The sequence below is a fragment of the Engystomops pustulosus genome, chromosome 4, assembly GCF_040894005.1.
Source record: "Engystomops pustulosus chromosome 4, aEngPut4.maternal, whole genome shotgun sequence".
Lineage (NCBI taxonomy): Eukaryota > Metazoa > Chordata > Amphibia > Anura > Leptodactylidae > Engystomops > Engystomops pustulosus.
The window spans coordinates 147,048,313-147,064,366 of record NC_092414.1 but is presented as its reverse complement, the minus strand read 5'-3'; the positions used below and the strand labels follow the sequence as shown (position 1 = coordinate 147,064,366).

General features: G+C 39.2%; 1 protein-coding gene across 6 annotated transcripts in view; it reads right to left on the bottom strand.

The window, feature by feature from the left end:
• Positions 1–16,054, bottom strand: part of SHF (Src homology 2 domain containing F) — a 149,879-nt gene that overhangs the window by 27,238 nt on the left and 106,587 nt on the right. For 5 of the 6 annotated variants that reach the window (XM_072148004.1, XM_072148006.1, XM_072148003.1 and 2 more), the window contains 2 exons: positions 3,939–4,116; positions 165–284 (listed from right to left, as the gene is read on the bottom strand). In XM_072148004.1, the coding sequence (XP_072004105.1) occupies positions 165–284; positions 3,939–4,116 (298 nt within the window). The remainder of the gene's footprint in view (positions 1–164; positions 285–3,938; positions 4,117–16,054) is intronic. The other variant, XM_072148005.1, reaches the window with a different exon arrangement.

The following is a 16,054-nucleotide window of genomic DNA, read 5'->3' as shown; positions in this document are numbered from 1 at the left end:
CTAAAGCTATTTCGATTTTGCAGGAAATTTTTATCTGAAATATTAAAAGAAAATGTGGCGATTTAGACAGTAATAAATCAGATCCTAAATAACACAATCAAATTGAGTTTCCTTTATACAGTCAGTCTGTATTCCCTTGTTTCAATATAAAATGCGGCACCTACTTCAGTGATAAGGAAAAGTCAATCTTGCTGGTCTCGCTGTTTCGCACCAGGTAACTTGCTTCTTTACACAGCCTCAGGAGACTCTCTGCATCTGTGCGGCTGATTGCACCGTGGTACCAGCTGCCAGGGAAGCCAATTATTAAACAGAATAATATATAGATTTATTATATGTTTGTCTTATGCAGAGAAAGGTTTGGTTTTATTGTAAAAATTCTAAATTTCTGCTATTGATCTTTTACACAAAATGTGTGATAAACTTCGATACACACCCATATTATTTAGCAGGATAAATATATTACAGTTTACTGTGACGCCATGTGAGGGAAATGTGTTTATTATGTGCTTTTCCATGTATGTGAACTATATTTCAGCTCTCTCTAAGATTACACTTCACTGAATGGCTACCTTAATCAATGCTAATCAGGTTCACTCCCAGATTCATAGTTGTAAAGTATCCGACTGAAAAAGGCCAAGCAACAGAAAACTTTTAGTGCCGCTGATTTCATTAGGGAGAAACTGAAATTAGAAAACAGACCTGGGCATTGTCCGCCGCATGGGTCACATCCGGCTCTTTAATTAAATATAACTGGTCCACGTGAGATTGTTGAAAGAATTGAGCTCTTCTCCCCATCATTAAGTAATGATGTAATTAGGTCCTCCACATTTTAATGATTTATTTATTTTTTTTATGTAGGGATGGGTTATATACTGAATACAGTATATAGGTATTGGGTATAACTGAGTTAAGTTTATTAGTCTGGCCCTCTTAAACCATTCCAATTTCTAATATGACCTCATGGGAAAATGAATTGCCCAACCCTGCTGTGGAGTACATATAATAGACTGCAATCAAAAGAATGTTTTTTCAAACTGGGGTTTTCTTATTTACCATATGTGTATTTTTAAAAAATTATAAGTGCTGTTAGATCTGTATTTGTATTAATGGGATACAACAGAAATAATATTTGATTTTCAGTTTGTCATGTGCAGTTGGCTCCTGTAGTGGCCCAGAAGCCATAACTACAGTAAACAGGAGCAGCTGCAGTGGCTTCCAGCCACTACACAGAGCATAGACCACACCAATTTGTCATCCATGACCTAACCTGTTATTCTGTATATTTGCTTGGCTGAAATGTGATGTAAAAGAAAAAACTTGTTTGTAAGTAGAGATGAGCGAGTATACTCGTCCGAGTATACTGCTCGGTCGAGTATTAGCATACTCGGACCGGCTCGTTACTCGGACGAGTATCTCGCCAGCTCGAGATCGAGCAGTAAATTAATAAAATAAATTGAATAAAAGTATTTTTATTGTAAAAAAAAAATATTACACATGTTTGCAGATGTTTTACTTGTAAGAACACATTGAAATAACACTATTCTTCACTTTCCAGGTGTTCACGCGTGTCTCCCGCTAATTTAGGAGATGTTCGGAACATCTGGAATGTGAAGAATATTATTCTTCCAATATGTTCTGCACTTAAATGGTCCTGTATTCACTGATTTTAATGTTTTAATTCTATTCTTCACTTTGCAGCTGTGCGCGCGTATCTCCGAACCTATCGGGAGACACGCGCGCACACCTGCAATGTGAAGAATAGAATTAAAACATTAAAAACAGTGAACACAGGAGCATTTAAGTGCAGAACACATTGAAAGAACACTATTCTTCACATTCCAGATGTTCTGAACATCTCCTAACTTAGCGGGAGACACGCGCGAACACCTGCAAAGTGAAGAATATTGTTATTTCAATGTGTTCTTACAAGTAAAACATCTGCAAACATCTGGAATTTTTTTTTTGCACTGTTCTTTTACTGTTCAGTTTTATAAAAAAAATGCTCGGGTCTCCCATTGACTTCAATGGGGCTCGTTATTCGAGACGAGCACTCGAGCATCTGGAAAAGTTCGTCTCGAATAACGAGCACCTGAGCATTTTAGTGCTCGCTCATCTCTATTTGTAAGCATGTGTAAAGAGGTTCTATTGGATCACATAACTAAGAGCTTTTTCACTAAAAAAGCACCTCTTTTTTTACATAGGCTTTGAATAGGCTCTTGCAGATTGCTGCTCTGCAGCTTACACTATCGGTAGCACATTATACTTAGACTTCAGCAAGTACAACAACATGCTGCTTAGTTTGTTGAATAAAAGTACCTTATATACTCGAGTATAAGCCTAGTTTTTCAGCACAAAATTTGTGCTCAAAACCCCTAACTCGGCTTATACCCGAGTCAACTAAAAAAATAAAGACAAAACTCACCTTTCTGACGTCACCCGTAGGTCCTCTTCTGTCTGAGACAGAAGAGGACCTATGGGGGACGTCGGAAAGATGAGTACAGTGTTATTTTTTTTCCTACTACAGGGGCTGGGCAGGCTGTATGCTACAGGGGCTGGCAGACTATATACTGGGAGGCATTTGCATTTCCCACCCTCGGCTTATACTCGAGTCAATAGGTTTTCCCAGTTTTTTGTGTTGAAATTAGGGGTCTCGGCTTGTACTCGGGTCGGCTTATACTCGAGTATATACGGTAAATAAGCTAATATTTATCTGTATATCTCCAGTAATGCCGTACAAGCATGATTAATGCCGGCTGCCAAGTATAAATCATTATTACCAGGCATAAAGGGAAAGAGGATATTAAGTTAAAGTCCACCTGGCACAATAAAGATACAGAAAACCTGCATGGTATGCCTTATTCTGTCTAATAAAACAGCCAACATATATACCTGCATTTCATAATATTGCATCCTCCATTAATCCCTACAACTATAAGGGGAAGTGCATGTTTAACAAGTAGATGGGGTCTTAACATGCACAATTCAATCCTCACCTTGCCCTAATTGTGTTTGTACAATGTATATGTATGCTTGTTTATCCATTTTAATTTAATAATCACTTATCCCTTTACTTCCCTTTGATTTTTCTTATTTAAAATATAAAATTTGGTGTTGCAGAGCTTGGCAGAACAAGATTACTGCTATAGTGCTACAGTATTAAGTTTCTTTGATGATAATGCCTTGGTGAAAGTGTTTGCTTTTGCTCCCCGTTATTTCTGTACTCTGTATTGTGGAATTATGACCCTTTGCACATATTCAGACTATCCTTCTGGCATTTGATTTGAGCCTGCTCTGGTGACTATTCTTATTTATTTGTTTGTATTGTCTTGTCTTGATCTTCATTTTTTTGCGCTTTGGCACAGAAAGGGAACATTGACTAGTTGTCCTTTACTACTTACGGTAACCGAGGCAAGTAGGTAGGGACAGCTGCGGTGGTTTAGTTTAAGGGCCCACTGTTATTGTCTGCCACCTGTCCATTCACAGAGCCTTATTTACACATGTAATACAATTATTGAACCTCAGTTGAACACCATCATATTTAAAACCGTAAAAATTCACAGGATCATTAAAAAGTTAGATTTTTTTTATTCCCTTATATCAAATATATCATATTCCACCTGTTTAAAAAGGACCACAGCCTAGAGGACAAATTGCCAAGGCGATCTTGGGTAGTACTGTGAAACTAATTTCATTGCAATATTTTTAGAAGAATCACCCAAGATCGACTCGGCAAAAAGTCTTCAAGGAAAAAGCAACAAAATATTCAACAAAATATATGATTTCAATTCTTGTTGATTTTATTCATATTGGTTATTGTACATATATGATCTTTGATATTTCTTCGTATAGTTTATAAGTTTGACCACTTCTATAAAGAATATATGGTCATCATTTATCAGTGTTTATTGTGCCTCAGTAACAACATTAGTGGTACTTACAATTGACTCTCTAATGGAAGTGAAGGATCTATTCTTTCTCCCACTGTGCTGATTTGTTCTACACTTGGATTCTTGATAGCCTTCAAGTTTCCTGCTGAGTGTCTGTGCGTGTGCCTGAGTTTGTCCTCTCTGGATGGTGACATGACTGTTTTATCATCATCATCATGATCTAATTGGGCTAAAGGAAAAGAGAAAAACTATAATCCTATCATCCACAAAACAAGAAGACACACAGGTTAAGGAATTTGGAAAGTCAGCTCATATTTGGTCAATCTCTTATTCTGTCGCTCCAACAGGACAGCATCTCAGCAGCTTTCCTAATTCTATACAATTCTATATTTAATGCTGCAGAAACAGAATGGAACAATGCACAATATGCAAGGCAAGGAATAAGCTTCAGATATTTGTCGCAGCTCATTCTACTGGAATTGTACAAGAATCCACAAATAAAAGAAGGGCAATGCTCCCTACATCTCACAGATAACAGACCACTATTTTTCCATCACCCCCCACCTTAGTATCAACTTTTATCTCTCTGTAGAGATCTGTATTCCAACCTGTGTAGCGTGTGTCTATTGGGGCGGACTGCATACATACATCTAATCTCCTTGTGTGGATTAACCCATTCTGCTCTCTCCTTGGATGTAGTATTCTAGTGCCAGAATTTTTTAACGGAAGATTTTATCTTTCCTTATCTGGCTGAAAGTTAAAGAAAGAGACAGTGAGAGAAACATTCTCTATTAGAAAACAATGCTCAGCATACTATAGCCAGCAGAAATTGCTAAAGTATCCCTCCAATAATATTTTTATAACTCAATGGCTTTTGCCATTTAAGACAATGTCGACCATTACTTTTATCACCTATGCCCATCAGTTTATTTGCTATTCTCATCAGTTAGGTCCATCAAAAGAACTTGTGAGAGCGAGGTGACCTCACGCAAGAGAGGCCTGAATGCTCCCAGTATGGGAGAGGGAGGTGGGAAGGGCATGCATAATTAGCAACCCAGAGGGCAGGACATCTTGTCCCAGCACTCCATGCTGCTAATTATAAGTTTCCTATCTAGGTGATGCCCTGTCCTCCGCTAGTCTTCATACGCTGTGATCACCTAGAAAAGAAATCAAGATGAAGAGGAGCGGAGGTGAGTATTTTTACAGGTTTTTTTTGTTTTTTGAGTGGTTGATCATTGATCGTATAGCATTCAGGTGGGGTTGTTATCTGCCTAATTGTATATATATATTATGTCAGTGATGGCGAACCTATGGCACGGGTGCCAGAGTTGGCACTCAGAGCCCTTTCTGTGGGCACTTTCTGTGGGCCATTGCCCCAGGACAGAGTTCACCAAACAGGACAAAATCCACCGTCATCCTGTTGGATCAACCATTCTTCCTGTACAGAGAGAACCTGGAGAGACCATGGTGGTCTGATGGTCTTAATTTGCCCTCCTCAGGCGGCTAATGCAATAAAAAGATGTGGAAGAACAGGTTACAATGAGTACATGAGTTACTGCTCAGAATGCCATGTTGGCACTTCACCGTAAATAAGTGGATTTTGGTTGTTGTTTGGGCACTAAAAGGTTTGGCATCACTTTATTATGTGATCCATATACAAAAACAGACAGATCTGTCTTTTTCTTGTATGTGGACGCACACCACATTTTTAACATGTTTCAATAAAAGTTTTTACTTTCATCTATGCAAGTGCTGGAGAACATTGTTTATTTTTTGTGAAAGTTGTTTCTTTTGCATACCTATGTATGTGTGTCTTATGGTGGATATTCTTTTATCGCTCAACTCCCAAGAAAAATGAGATGAGTATGTTTCATTAAACATGAAACTCGGAATAAAGAATGCTTGATATAGTCTAATGTTTATGTCTAATGTTTCTTGGGAGTTGAGGGCCAAAAGAATATCCACCCAGCAAACACATATATGCAAAATAACCTTGCATGCATACATATATGTTAAAACAAGATGGGCATCTTTCTGTTTGTTTTGAAATGAGGATTCAGATAAAACTATTTGGTAAAAGTCATTACGAACCGTAAGATACATTTCTAAACTCGCTGCTCAGAGCAGTGTAAACAAACACAGGGAGAGCAGCAATAAAACTATAGTCTGGTTGGAATATGAATTTTTATAGACAGTGTCGGAACAAAGAAGAAGTGCAAGCCCTGCCTTCCCACAATCTCTGTCCCTGCCTACTTACTAGTCCTGAGCTAAATTACAGGCAACAACAGGGCAACATTCCCTTCTTTGTCTTACTGTTCTGTGCACAAACCCAAACAAGCAAGAGAGATAGATAGCCAATAAGCAAGGTCAGGTGAACCAAGTAAAAACCAAGATGACAGAGAGGTACAAAATAGTAAAGTCATAGAATAGTCAATAGGTACAAGCACATGGTCAGAAACACAGCAAGAAACAGACAATTATATGGATAACCACTAGTCTGAGGACTTGTCTAACAAGCACTGAATGAAATGGAGTAGATGGACATTACCCCCAGCCTCTCTCCATCTGGTATCTAACCTCAAGCTTCAGAGAGGCAGTAAGTTGACAATCACTCAGCACGTTGCATATGCTGAGTATACTGTAATCAATAATTACAATCTTGGTTCTGTTGTTTAGGAGGTGGAAGAAGAGATTCCTTGCATCATAGATCAATATGATACAAGGAGCCCTGTTCCTGAAGTATGGTCAGTCTATGACACAGGACTCTGCACAGTACACCGGCTGATCACGCTGTGTGTTGAACATAAGCATATAATAAATGTGGCACATTGCCCTTGATAACTCTACTCCCTTGCATGAAATCCTACTGACAGGCACCAAATACTTGCCCGCTTTTTTTTTTTAGAAGAAAATGAAGAATATAGATAGTTTTTATTACAGCATGAATACTAAGCACACGACCTTTTCTTTTTAAAATGTTTCAAATGCTAGAAGCCCTTGATGGGGTACAGCTGACTTTTGAACTTCCGTGGCAGTCCTAACTACGGTGTTTGAAGGGGAACTTAAAAATATTTTGTGAGTCAGATGGTAATGCATTTCTTCATTGAGCAGGGAGTAAAAGGAAGCTTATGATGTTTCTAATTACTTCTTCTTTTACAGACTTTCCTTGAATAGTTTTATCTCCTTTGTTATAATCAAGGGGAATAGGATCTATGTATGGTAAGCCTGGTATTGTATGGTATTGTTTTAGCCTCCTTTCCTTATTTCTATGTGGTGCAGTTATACATTTCAGTTACACTGCTCACTTCAGGATAAAGAAGGAGTAAAAAGGAACACAGAAGTCGTAGAACTTAATGAAGTATATTACAAATTTTACTATCATCATTCTCATCTTCCTATGTTAAGTATCTTTATTTGTTAGGTACATAGTGGTGTACACAGTTTGAGAATGATCTATAAACCAGATAAACATAGCACAGAAAACATTCAGAGGTTGAAAAGAAGAAACCGTAAACTGATTCTTCATGTGCCAAATATCTTAGACAATACATGCTTTTATCTTGAAGTAAAATCTTTAATGCATCCTGAAATGTTGATGGGGAACAAAAAGACCATCAGTGCAATGGTGACACAAGATGATAAAAATCAATAGAAAAAGGCTGGAGGGGCAAGGGATTACGGCGTACACAGATCAGATCAAGAATACATTACTGTTTAACGGGCCATCACATCAGTATTTCTGCCTCCTCTCTCCCTCTGGATACAGGGATATTGATGCCTTCTAATGCAGTCTCACAACATATTTCACTACCTCTTAAATCGGGCTCCCACGTGAGCAGAAGTTGCAGAGTTAATCCAGGTTAAGTGATGGATTAACATTTTAATTTTTAGCATTTGTTACTCCACATAACACTACAGCAGATAACAATGTCATTTGTAACTGGAAAAAGACAAATGGGATCTATAATGTACGATTTTCTCTCCAGTTTATAGAACGGTGCAATGAAAGGACTTGTAACAGGAGAATTTACTGTCAGGACCTTTGGCATTCACAAACATGGCACTCTATAATTGCTTTCCTGAAAAGGCTACAGCGTTTGTGCCAACATCTATATATATGGATTACTTTTAAGTTACCTGATGGTACTTGAGTGGACAAGCATTGATTTTATTCATATATAAATAGATTAAGGGGCTATAAATAGGCACAGTAATTGTTTTCCCAAAAGATTACATTACAAGTTATAGTTGTCAGAAGTGTTAGATACTGCCTATTCACATAAACTAAGTAAAATGATGTGGCTAAGCTTTAGGCTTGCGGCACACACTCTTCTTAGACCAGCACTATATGAATATGAAGAATATTTCATCATTTCCAGTTACAGAGAAAAGCAGCATTTTTATGTAACAAAAGTAAGCAAGAAAAACAGTCACAACGAATATTGCAACTAAAAAAATACCGAGGGAGATTTATTAATCTGTCCATGACAGAATTCAGTCGTAGTTTGCACTACGAACTGTCTGCACCACATTTATAAAGGCTTTTAGACAGTTTTCTGGCTCTCCTACAACTAGCACGATGAAAGGGGCGTGGCCTAAGAAAGGGACATGGTCTCATGCCAAAAAGATCAATGCGCCAGAAATACTGCTAACTTAACAGAATTGTGTGAAATACTGCTAACTTGACAGAATTGTGTCCTAATTTTCTAGCAGAAGTTAAGTCAACTAATAGGAGGTGCAGAGTAAGACTAGCACTGTCTAACATTAGGATACTTTTTATAAATCTGCCCCACTATGTTTTTGTGAAAAAAAGGTGGTTTTAACCACTTAGAGCCCCACTGATCACAAGAATATAGGAGAATAGAGAACATGTAACTCCATATAGCTGTGTTGGAACAGGTGACCTGCTGCCGCATTCATTATCTATGGGGTTGTTGAAAACCTTGGGAGAAACTGAAGAAAAAAAGACCCTCATTATTGTAATCAATAACAGCAGTGGAGCCCCGGTGTTTTGAGAAGACCACCATTCTCCTGATTTACACCCTCAAGCCCCCTTTTCCTTCCAAATCAAAATAATGCAGGTCCACAGCAGTACTATAAGTGGGATCTGGTTTACAAAACAGAATAAGGACTTGGTAAGAATTTGGATAGAGTTTCAAGTGCGTGTGTCTATATACATATATTTTATTAGAACAAATAAAGATTGCTTTAAAGCATGTATTATATACGTATGTATCTCTCATTTGTGCATAGTGACTTTTTGTAGAATACATCACAAATTAGCTGTCTGCATTACTACTAATCTGTAATGATAATCGGGCAGTATTTGCCATTACCAAAAACAGCAGATGGCAGTATTGATCTCTTTCTTGCAGATCAAATGCTCATTTTTGAAAAGTAAGAAAAATATCTTAATATAGACATTTTTATATACACCGAGCAGGAAGAAATGTATCAATATCAAGCAGTGTTATCCTGCAAGCTTCCTTTGGGCACTGGAAGGAAATGGCACATGCTTAAATCTCCAGGGTCACAGATTTGACAAGTTTCTATGAACTGATGTGACGCTAGTACAAGAGAAAAGCTATTAATACTTACAATTAATATACTGGGTAATGGTGAAATGAGGTGATTGACAACACAGTTTAATGCACTTTCAGGAATATGTAGAAAATGATCCTCTAAGATACAACACTAGCGGTTTTTAATTCTACGTTTTGTAGGTTCAGGTCTCCAAAATACACATCAAATCCTGAACATGTGTAGATATCCTGCAGCAGAAGTAGTAATCAGGGCAGGTAGTAATACATCTCTACCAATTTACTGCAGTTAAAACATGAATATGGAAACGGCCTTAGAAAGATGACTTCATCCATACAATAACATCAAGCCCCCTTATAGTTAATAAGGTTTTTTAACTGTGTAAATGCTTTGGTTACAACGGTGTCAGGGCGGCAGTAGTTGTGGTTGGCTTCATGCAGCAGGAACACTGACTTTTTTGGGTATGAAACAAACCCATAGGTTGGTATAGTTATCTCCCCAGGCTCTCAGCATCATCTGTATAATGAATGCCTTTGCTTCATTGGAAAGAATGCTTATGGAAAGTGTCCTATAAAAATTTCTGCAGATGGGAAAATAAGGCCTTCGCTGCCTCAATAGAGTACAATACCTATAATAAACAGCTGAAGTGTTGCCATTCAATGACTTCTATTTTTAAGACTTGTTACACAAAGAAAAGATAAAAGGAAGAACCCTCAAAAAGTCTGAACAGACATAGCACACACTTTGTAAGGAAGCACCAAGTAGCTACCCTGGAGAGTAAAAGTGGCATCTCTAGATCTTCAGAAGGGTAAATAAATAGCCTGCTGTTTTATATGTACATTTTTTACTTACTAATTTTTTTAGTGCACATAAAAACTGGTGACCTGCTCCTTTAGTGTATATGAACAATAAGAAATGGCTGTTACACAAATAAGTGTCCTTCCCAAAATATAGGGTGGAAGCAACATGGAAGCAAGGGAACCTGTCAGTAGAAATTGACCTAATACCTAATGAAAACATCATGTTTCTTTCATGGTGGCATCATCCAGAAAATCAGCTTTGAAGTGAGATGTAAAATGATTGTATAAAAGGTTTAACAGGGAAGTCAAGCTTTCAGTATGCCTCAGACTGCTCCCTTCTTATCCACTGTAATTGATGGTCTTGCATCCAGAGCCATTACTAACCAATTCTCCTGAAGTCCAGTACAATCACATAGGAGGGGAAAGCTTGACTTCAACGTTAAATTCTGCTCTTTCTTAGTTTATACAACCAATTTACACCTCATTTCAGATTTGATTTCCTGGATGATGTCACTACACTGAGCCATGAAAGAAACATGATCTGGTGTTAAACAAACTGATAATAGATGATTAGGTCTATATCTGATGACAGGTTCCCTTGACAGCATAACTAAACCTTGCAAGCAGAGGTAGCACTAACATATTTCTAGAAGGGTAATAATACTCCTCTTACTATTTTTGAGGAGTATTTTTAGCCGGGAAGGAGTATGGAATTTTCAGTAATACAAGTATATAACTCATAGCTGTATATAATGTTGATAGACGCTTATTATATAAGAAAATCATGTGTCAGTATCTTCTGTGTTTAAATAGCAAATGGAGGCAGTTGTAGTGATGTTACATCATGCATTGCAAAGACTGGAGCTGACGCCCCCAACCACAGTCGTCGAAACCTCCCACCACCACACTGTGGCTAACGCCGCTGACACCAAACGTCCAGACTGCGGCTAACACACAATGGGGGTCATTTACTAAGGGCCCGATTCGCATTTTCCCGACGTGTTACCCGAATATTTCTGATTTGCGCCGATTTTCCCTGTATTGCCCCGGGATTTTCCCGGGATTTTGGCGCACGCGATCGGATTGTGGCTTATTGGCGCCGGCATGCACACAACGGAAATCGGGGGGCGTGGCCGCACGAAAACCTGACGGATTCGGAAAAACCGCCGCATTTAAAAAAAGAAATGTGTCGCTTGGGATGCGCTTGCCTTCACTTGGTCCGGCCCAGTGAACTCCAGCGCGTTCAGATGCTTTTCAGCGCAGCAGCGCCACCTGGTGGACGGCGGACCTGGTGGACACCTGCCACCTCAGCACCCGCCAGACACGCAGTCCTACGTCACACACACCTGCCACCTCAGCACCCGCCAGACACGCAGTCCTACGTAACACACACCTGCCACCTCAGCACCCGCCAGACACACAGTCCTACGTAACACACACCTGCCACCTCAGCACCCGCCAGACATGCAGACCTATGTAAAATACATCTCATGCCAACTCAGCACCTGCAAGACATGCAGTCCCATGTAACATACAGGTCTTCCCTGACCTAATCACATCCACTCCTGTCAAGCCCCCTCACCTCCATACACATGTATGCACACAGTACCTGTACACCTTCTACTTGCAGGCAGCCATTACAGCTCTACTTCCTGTGAGGAGACTGCGTAGTAAACCACGCCCCTTTCCCGGAGGCTCCGCCCCCCCTCCCGTGACATCATGGGTACCCGGAGCAGCTCCATTCTAGAGGCTACCAGCGCTGTAGTGTGTGCTGAGCAGTGCCGGCCCGCACGCTGCCATTGTCATGTCCTGCACACCAGTGCTGTGCGCTCCGGACCGCTCAGCCCACACTACAGGGGATAATTGCCAAGCGTACTTTTACGCTTGGCAATTATGCTGGGGAGTAATGGCGCCTCATCAAGCGTCTATGACGCTTGGTGAGACGTTAATGCGATCTCTGCTTGCAAGGTGTTTTTATAATTTTTTTCATTTCAGAGATGAATAGTACACAAAAAATAAATCAGAGGAGAATTCAGTCCAGTCTCAAATACAAAGGTTCACAGCATAGAGATTTCAATTATTGACTTAATCTACAGTAGAAGTAGATATCAAAACCTTTGCATGAATGAGGTGTACATAGACCATATTCTGGTTATGATTACTGTACATTCAGCATGTGTATTGATCACATAAGGCACATATTATTTCAGCAAAGTTGTCAAGCATAACAAAATATTAAGAAATGTTGACAATTTCGGCCATTGTTGTATGTTAATCAGCAACTTCTTTTTCTATAAGAAACAGAACTTTTGGGTCAGTTCTGACAAAGGGTTATATATTCATACCTTCCTCCCCACCACTCGTTCTAATTCTCAAAGAAGCCAGATAACCTTCTGCAAGGACATCAGAGAGGGAAGCGGAGGTAGGAAAGTGCTTGACAAGTGACCCTTCATTACAACTGGCCTGGACGTTGTGCCTCAGGTCCTCATCTGTAAGAAGGTTATTTTGGCTTCTTGGAAAACCCCTTTCAAGCACATTACAATAGAAAACATATATCATGTAACATGTGAGTGTAATATTTCCCCACTGAATGTGACGTGTCAGTACCCTTCCATCAATGCAGAGTTCATAACAGCCAGAGAAATGCAGAAATAAATCCACGTATACTTCAGATCCCCATCCCTTAGGCTTAGATGCTATACAAACAAGCGACTGGGAACTCACTTATAATGAGGGGCAGCAAGATGCAGAGAAAATGTATTTAGCTGCAGAGTTTGCCCCCACTTCGCTTATTCCACCACATTTCATTAGTTTGAATTGTAAATCCTCACAGAAACCCGATTTTTATTATGGAAATCGCCAAGTCGCCGTGGTTTATGAATTAGGCAAAATGAAAGCTCACATGTAACTGGCTAATCGGACTGTGCAGCCGAGCCCTGCCAGAAGCACAAGTCCCAGAGAGCGAGATCTGAACCAATGATAAATATTTCCTCATGGGGCAGCACTTAATATTTGCCTAGCTCTGTGCAGTAATGGTTGGCAAAGGATTGAGTTTAGAGACTTACATTACATCTCAACCTGTATGTGACTAGTAAGAGCTGCAGGGCACATGACATACAATGACAAGGTCCATACTAGAGATTGAATCCTCTATACAGCTTCATATTCTCAAACTTAAGGATGAGACCCACAATTTAATCCTAAAACTTGTTTAAAAATTTTACAGCCCTACAGTATATAATACAATTTTTTTTTATTTTAAGGCATTCTAAACAATATAAAATGCTGACTCCACACATTATATGGATCCCATATTACTACAATCTATGTTTAATTCTAAAGTGCCCTGACATTTCAGAGAAGACATTCAGCAAATTTATCAAGCATGGCGCTACAAATTTCTACCAAATTTAGCAACCATGTTCATTTTTAGGCTGCTCCTCTTCTAAAAGGTAAGGGATTTCATGTTACCCCCTAATCCAAAAGACCCTGTTCTTATTATTCATTGGGTTCCCTGCATTTTATCCATTAATATATGGCAAGAGGGTAACCCCTTTAAAGAACATCTACCACTAGGATGAAAGACTGTATGCAAATGAGCTTGAGGAGCTCCAGGCTCCATTAACACCTATAGAGCCTGGAGCCCATTGGGCTCATTTGACTACAGTCCTACATCCTGGTGGTAGATGCCCTTTAGCAATGCAGAAAGGGTATCATACATTGTGCAACATCTAATCAATTTTACATAAATTCCAACAATGCAGACTCCAACAAAACCGACTTTAGAAACTTCCCTTATGAAACCTCTCTCAAGGATCATCTCATAGGGAACTTTCCACTCCACCCTGACATCTCTCTCTGGTACGTAGCTGATTGACAGGTCTTTACCTGAATACATTGTCAAACATTTCTAAATGGCAACATGACCTTGGCTGATAAAGGGAATTGACACTAGAATTATGCTCAATTTAAAAGTATCGCATGTATATACAGTTACAAAAGAAATCTGAGTTTTTAATGAAACTAGTAATTCCAGTAGTGTATTACTAATACAGACAGTTCTCTGCTTAGTCACAGGTCTTTGGAAACAAATTAGAGTTCACATAAATCAGACATGTTAACAGTTTCCTGGCATGAATATTCATTACAAGCCAATATAATTAGTACATTTATAGAGTTTGGATAACTTTTTGTTACAGACGTTAATTGTATAGAATTGAAATTTTCCTTGAAGGGTATCTACTATACATAAATATATCCAGATAAACAAGACTATACACAAATTGCCTTTATTATACTCAGGGGTGAACCTAAACTCTGCTGCCTGAGACAAGCAATGGTACGGCGCATCTTCCACCCCATCCAGTAGTAATATATCAGCTTGTTATTTTAGTATGTGTGTTCTCCATGCAAAGTCTCACACACATGCTGACATTTGGTGTGAAGAAATGCTATTTTTAAGTGTCAAGTGCTGCTTTGTAGCATGTGATTGCACCCCTGAGGCTGCTCCTCATCTTGCTGCAGGTGGTGCTGCCTGAGGCAAGATACTCAATTCGGTTCATAGCTGGTGCATTCCTGATAATACTTGAAATGGTTAAACTCCCTCTCTTCTATGGAATTCACATTGTTAAACATAGAGGTGCATTATTGGGTTCAGAATAAGTAAAAAATCATTAAAATGGCCCAAACCTACAGATTTTACAATTGAATCTATAGTATTGATCCTAGTATTGAATAATAGGATCTGGGGACAGGGATCTCCTCCAAATGCTGAAAGTAGGGGCTAGAATTGTTCAGGCGAGTGATGTGCCCATTAGTTTCTGTTCAAACATGCTCAGCTCTCAGAACTGGAGTGGTATAGAGCCATAGAAAGATGCCTGATTTCATTTTAGGGATCAGTGTGGACTCTATGAACACACAAGAAGCTAAAACCTTAATATAAGTTGCTATGCTATAAAAGACGTTTGTACAAAGCAAAGTACATTGATAGAAGGGTATCAGGAAATGTTACATAATGTGGCTCAGTAATTGCAGTGTAGCCTTGCAGTGCTGGAGCTTTGGTTTCAAATCTGACCAAGAACCACATATGCATGGAATTGGAAGGTATCAAGGAGTTTGTGGGGGGTTTCCTGTGGTTTATCCGTTTTTCTACCACACAATAAAGACCTAAAAAAATACAATTTCAATTGTGAGCCCTAAATAGGTCAGAGAGGGATGAGAATATCACATTATAAATCTAAGCAGTATTTTTTTTATTGCTCCCTACTCTGTCGCAGCTTTAAGACCTATGCAATTAAAAGAAGGAGGGGAAATTGGGATAATCATTGGAGCTTCCCTTTGGGGTCCCTGAAAAGGAAGAATTGCAGTGCACAGAGAAGGAACTCCTTTCTCTCTTCCTGAAGTCCCAGGCATGGGCACATCCTGGGTTGCCTGGGACTTAAGGAGAGTGCCTTGAGTCCTGTTTGCTGAACTCTCTGCTGGGCCAATGGGCTGTGTACCAAAAGAGAGGACTCTGTGAGCAACCTCTGGCACCTGCACCATAGGTACAACACTGTTGCTCTAGTAGATGGATAGCTTCTAGAGAACACTGATAAGTTTTTACAGTAGAGCACAGTGCCTAAAAAATTACATAGAGGCCAAGTCAAACAGACTGTTTTGGTTGTTTTCAGTCGTTCCATAGACTTGATCAATGGACCGTTAAAAAAAAAAAAAAAAAATTACTGGTCTCCCGTTTTTTTAATGGATATTTAAAATGCCTGAGATGGCAAAATCCTCTTCATTCAGAATATACACTAAACAAGTAATAAATCCAGATTTTGTGATTTG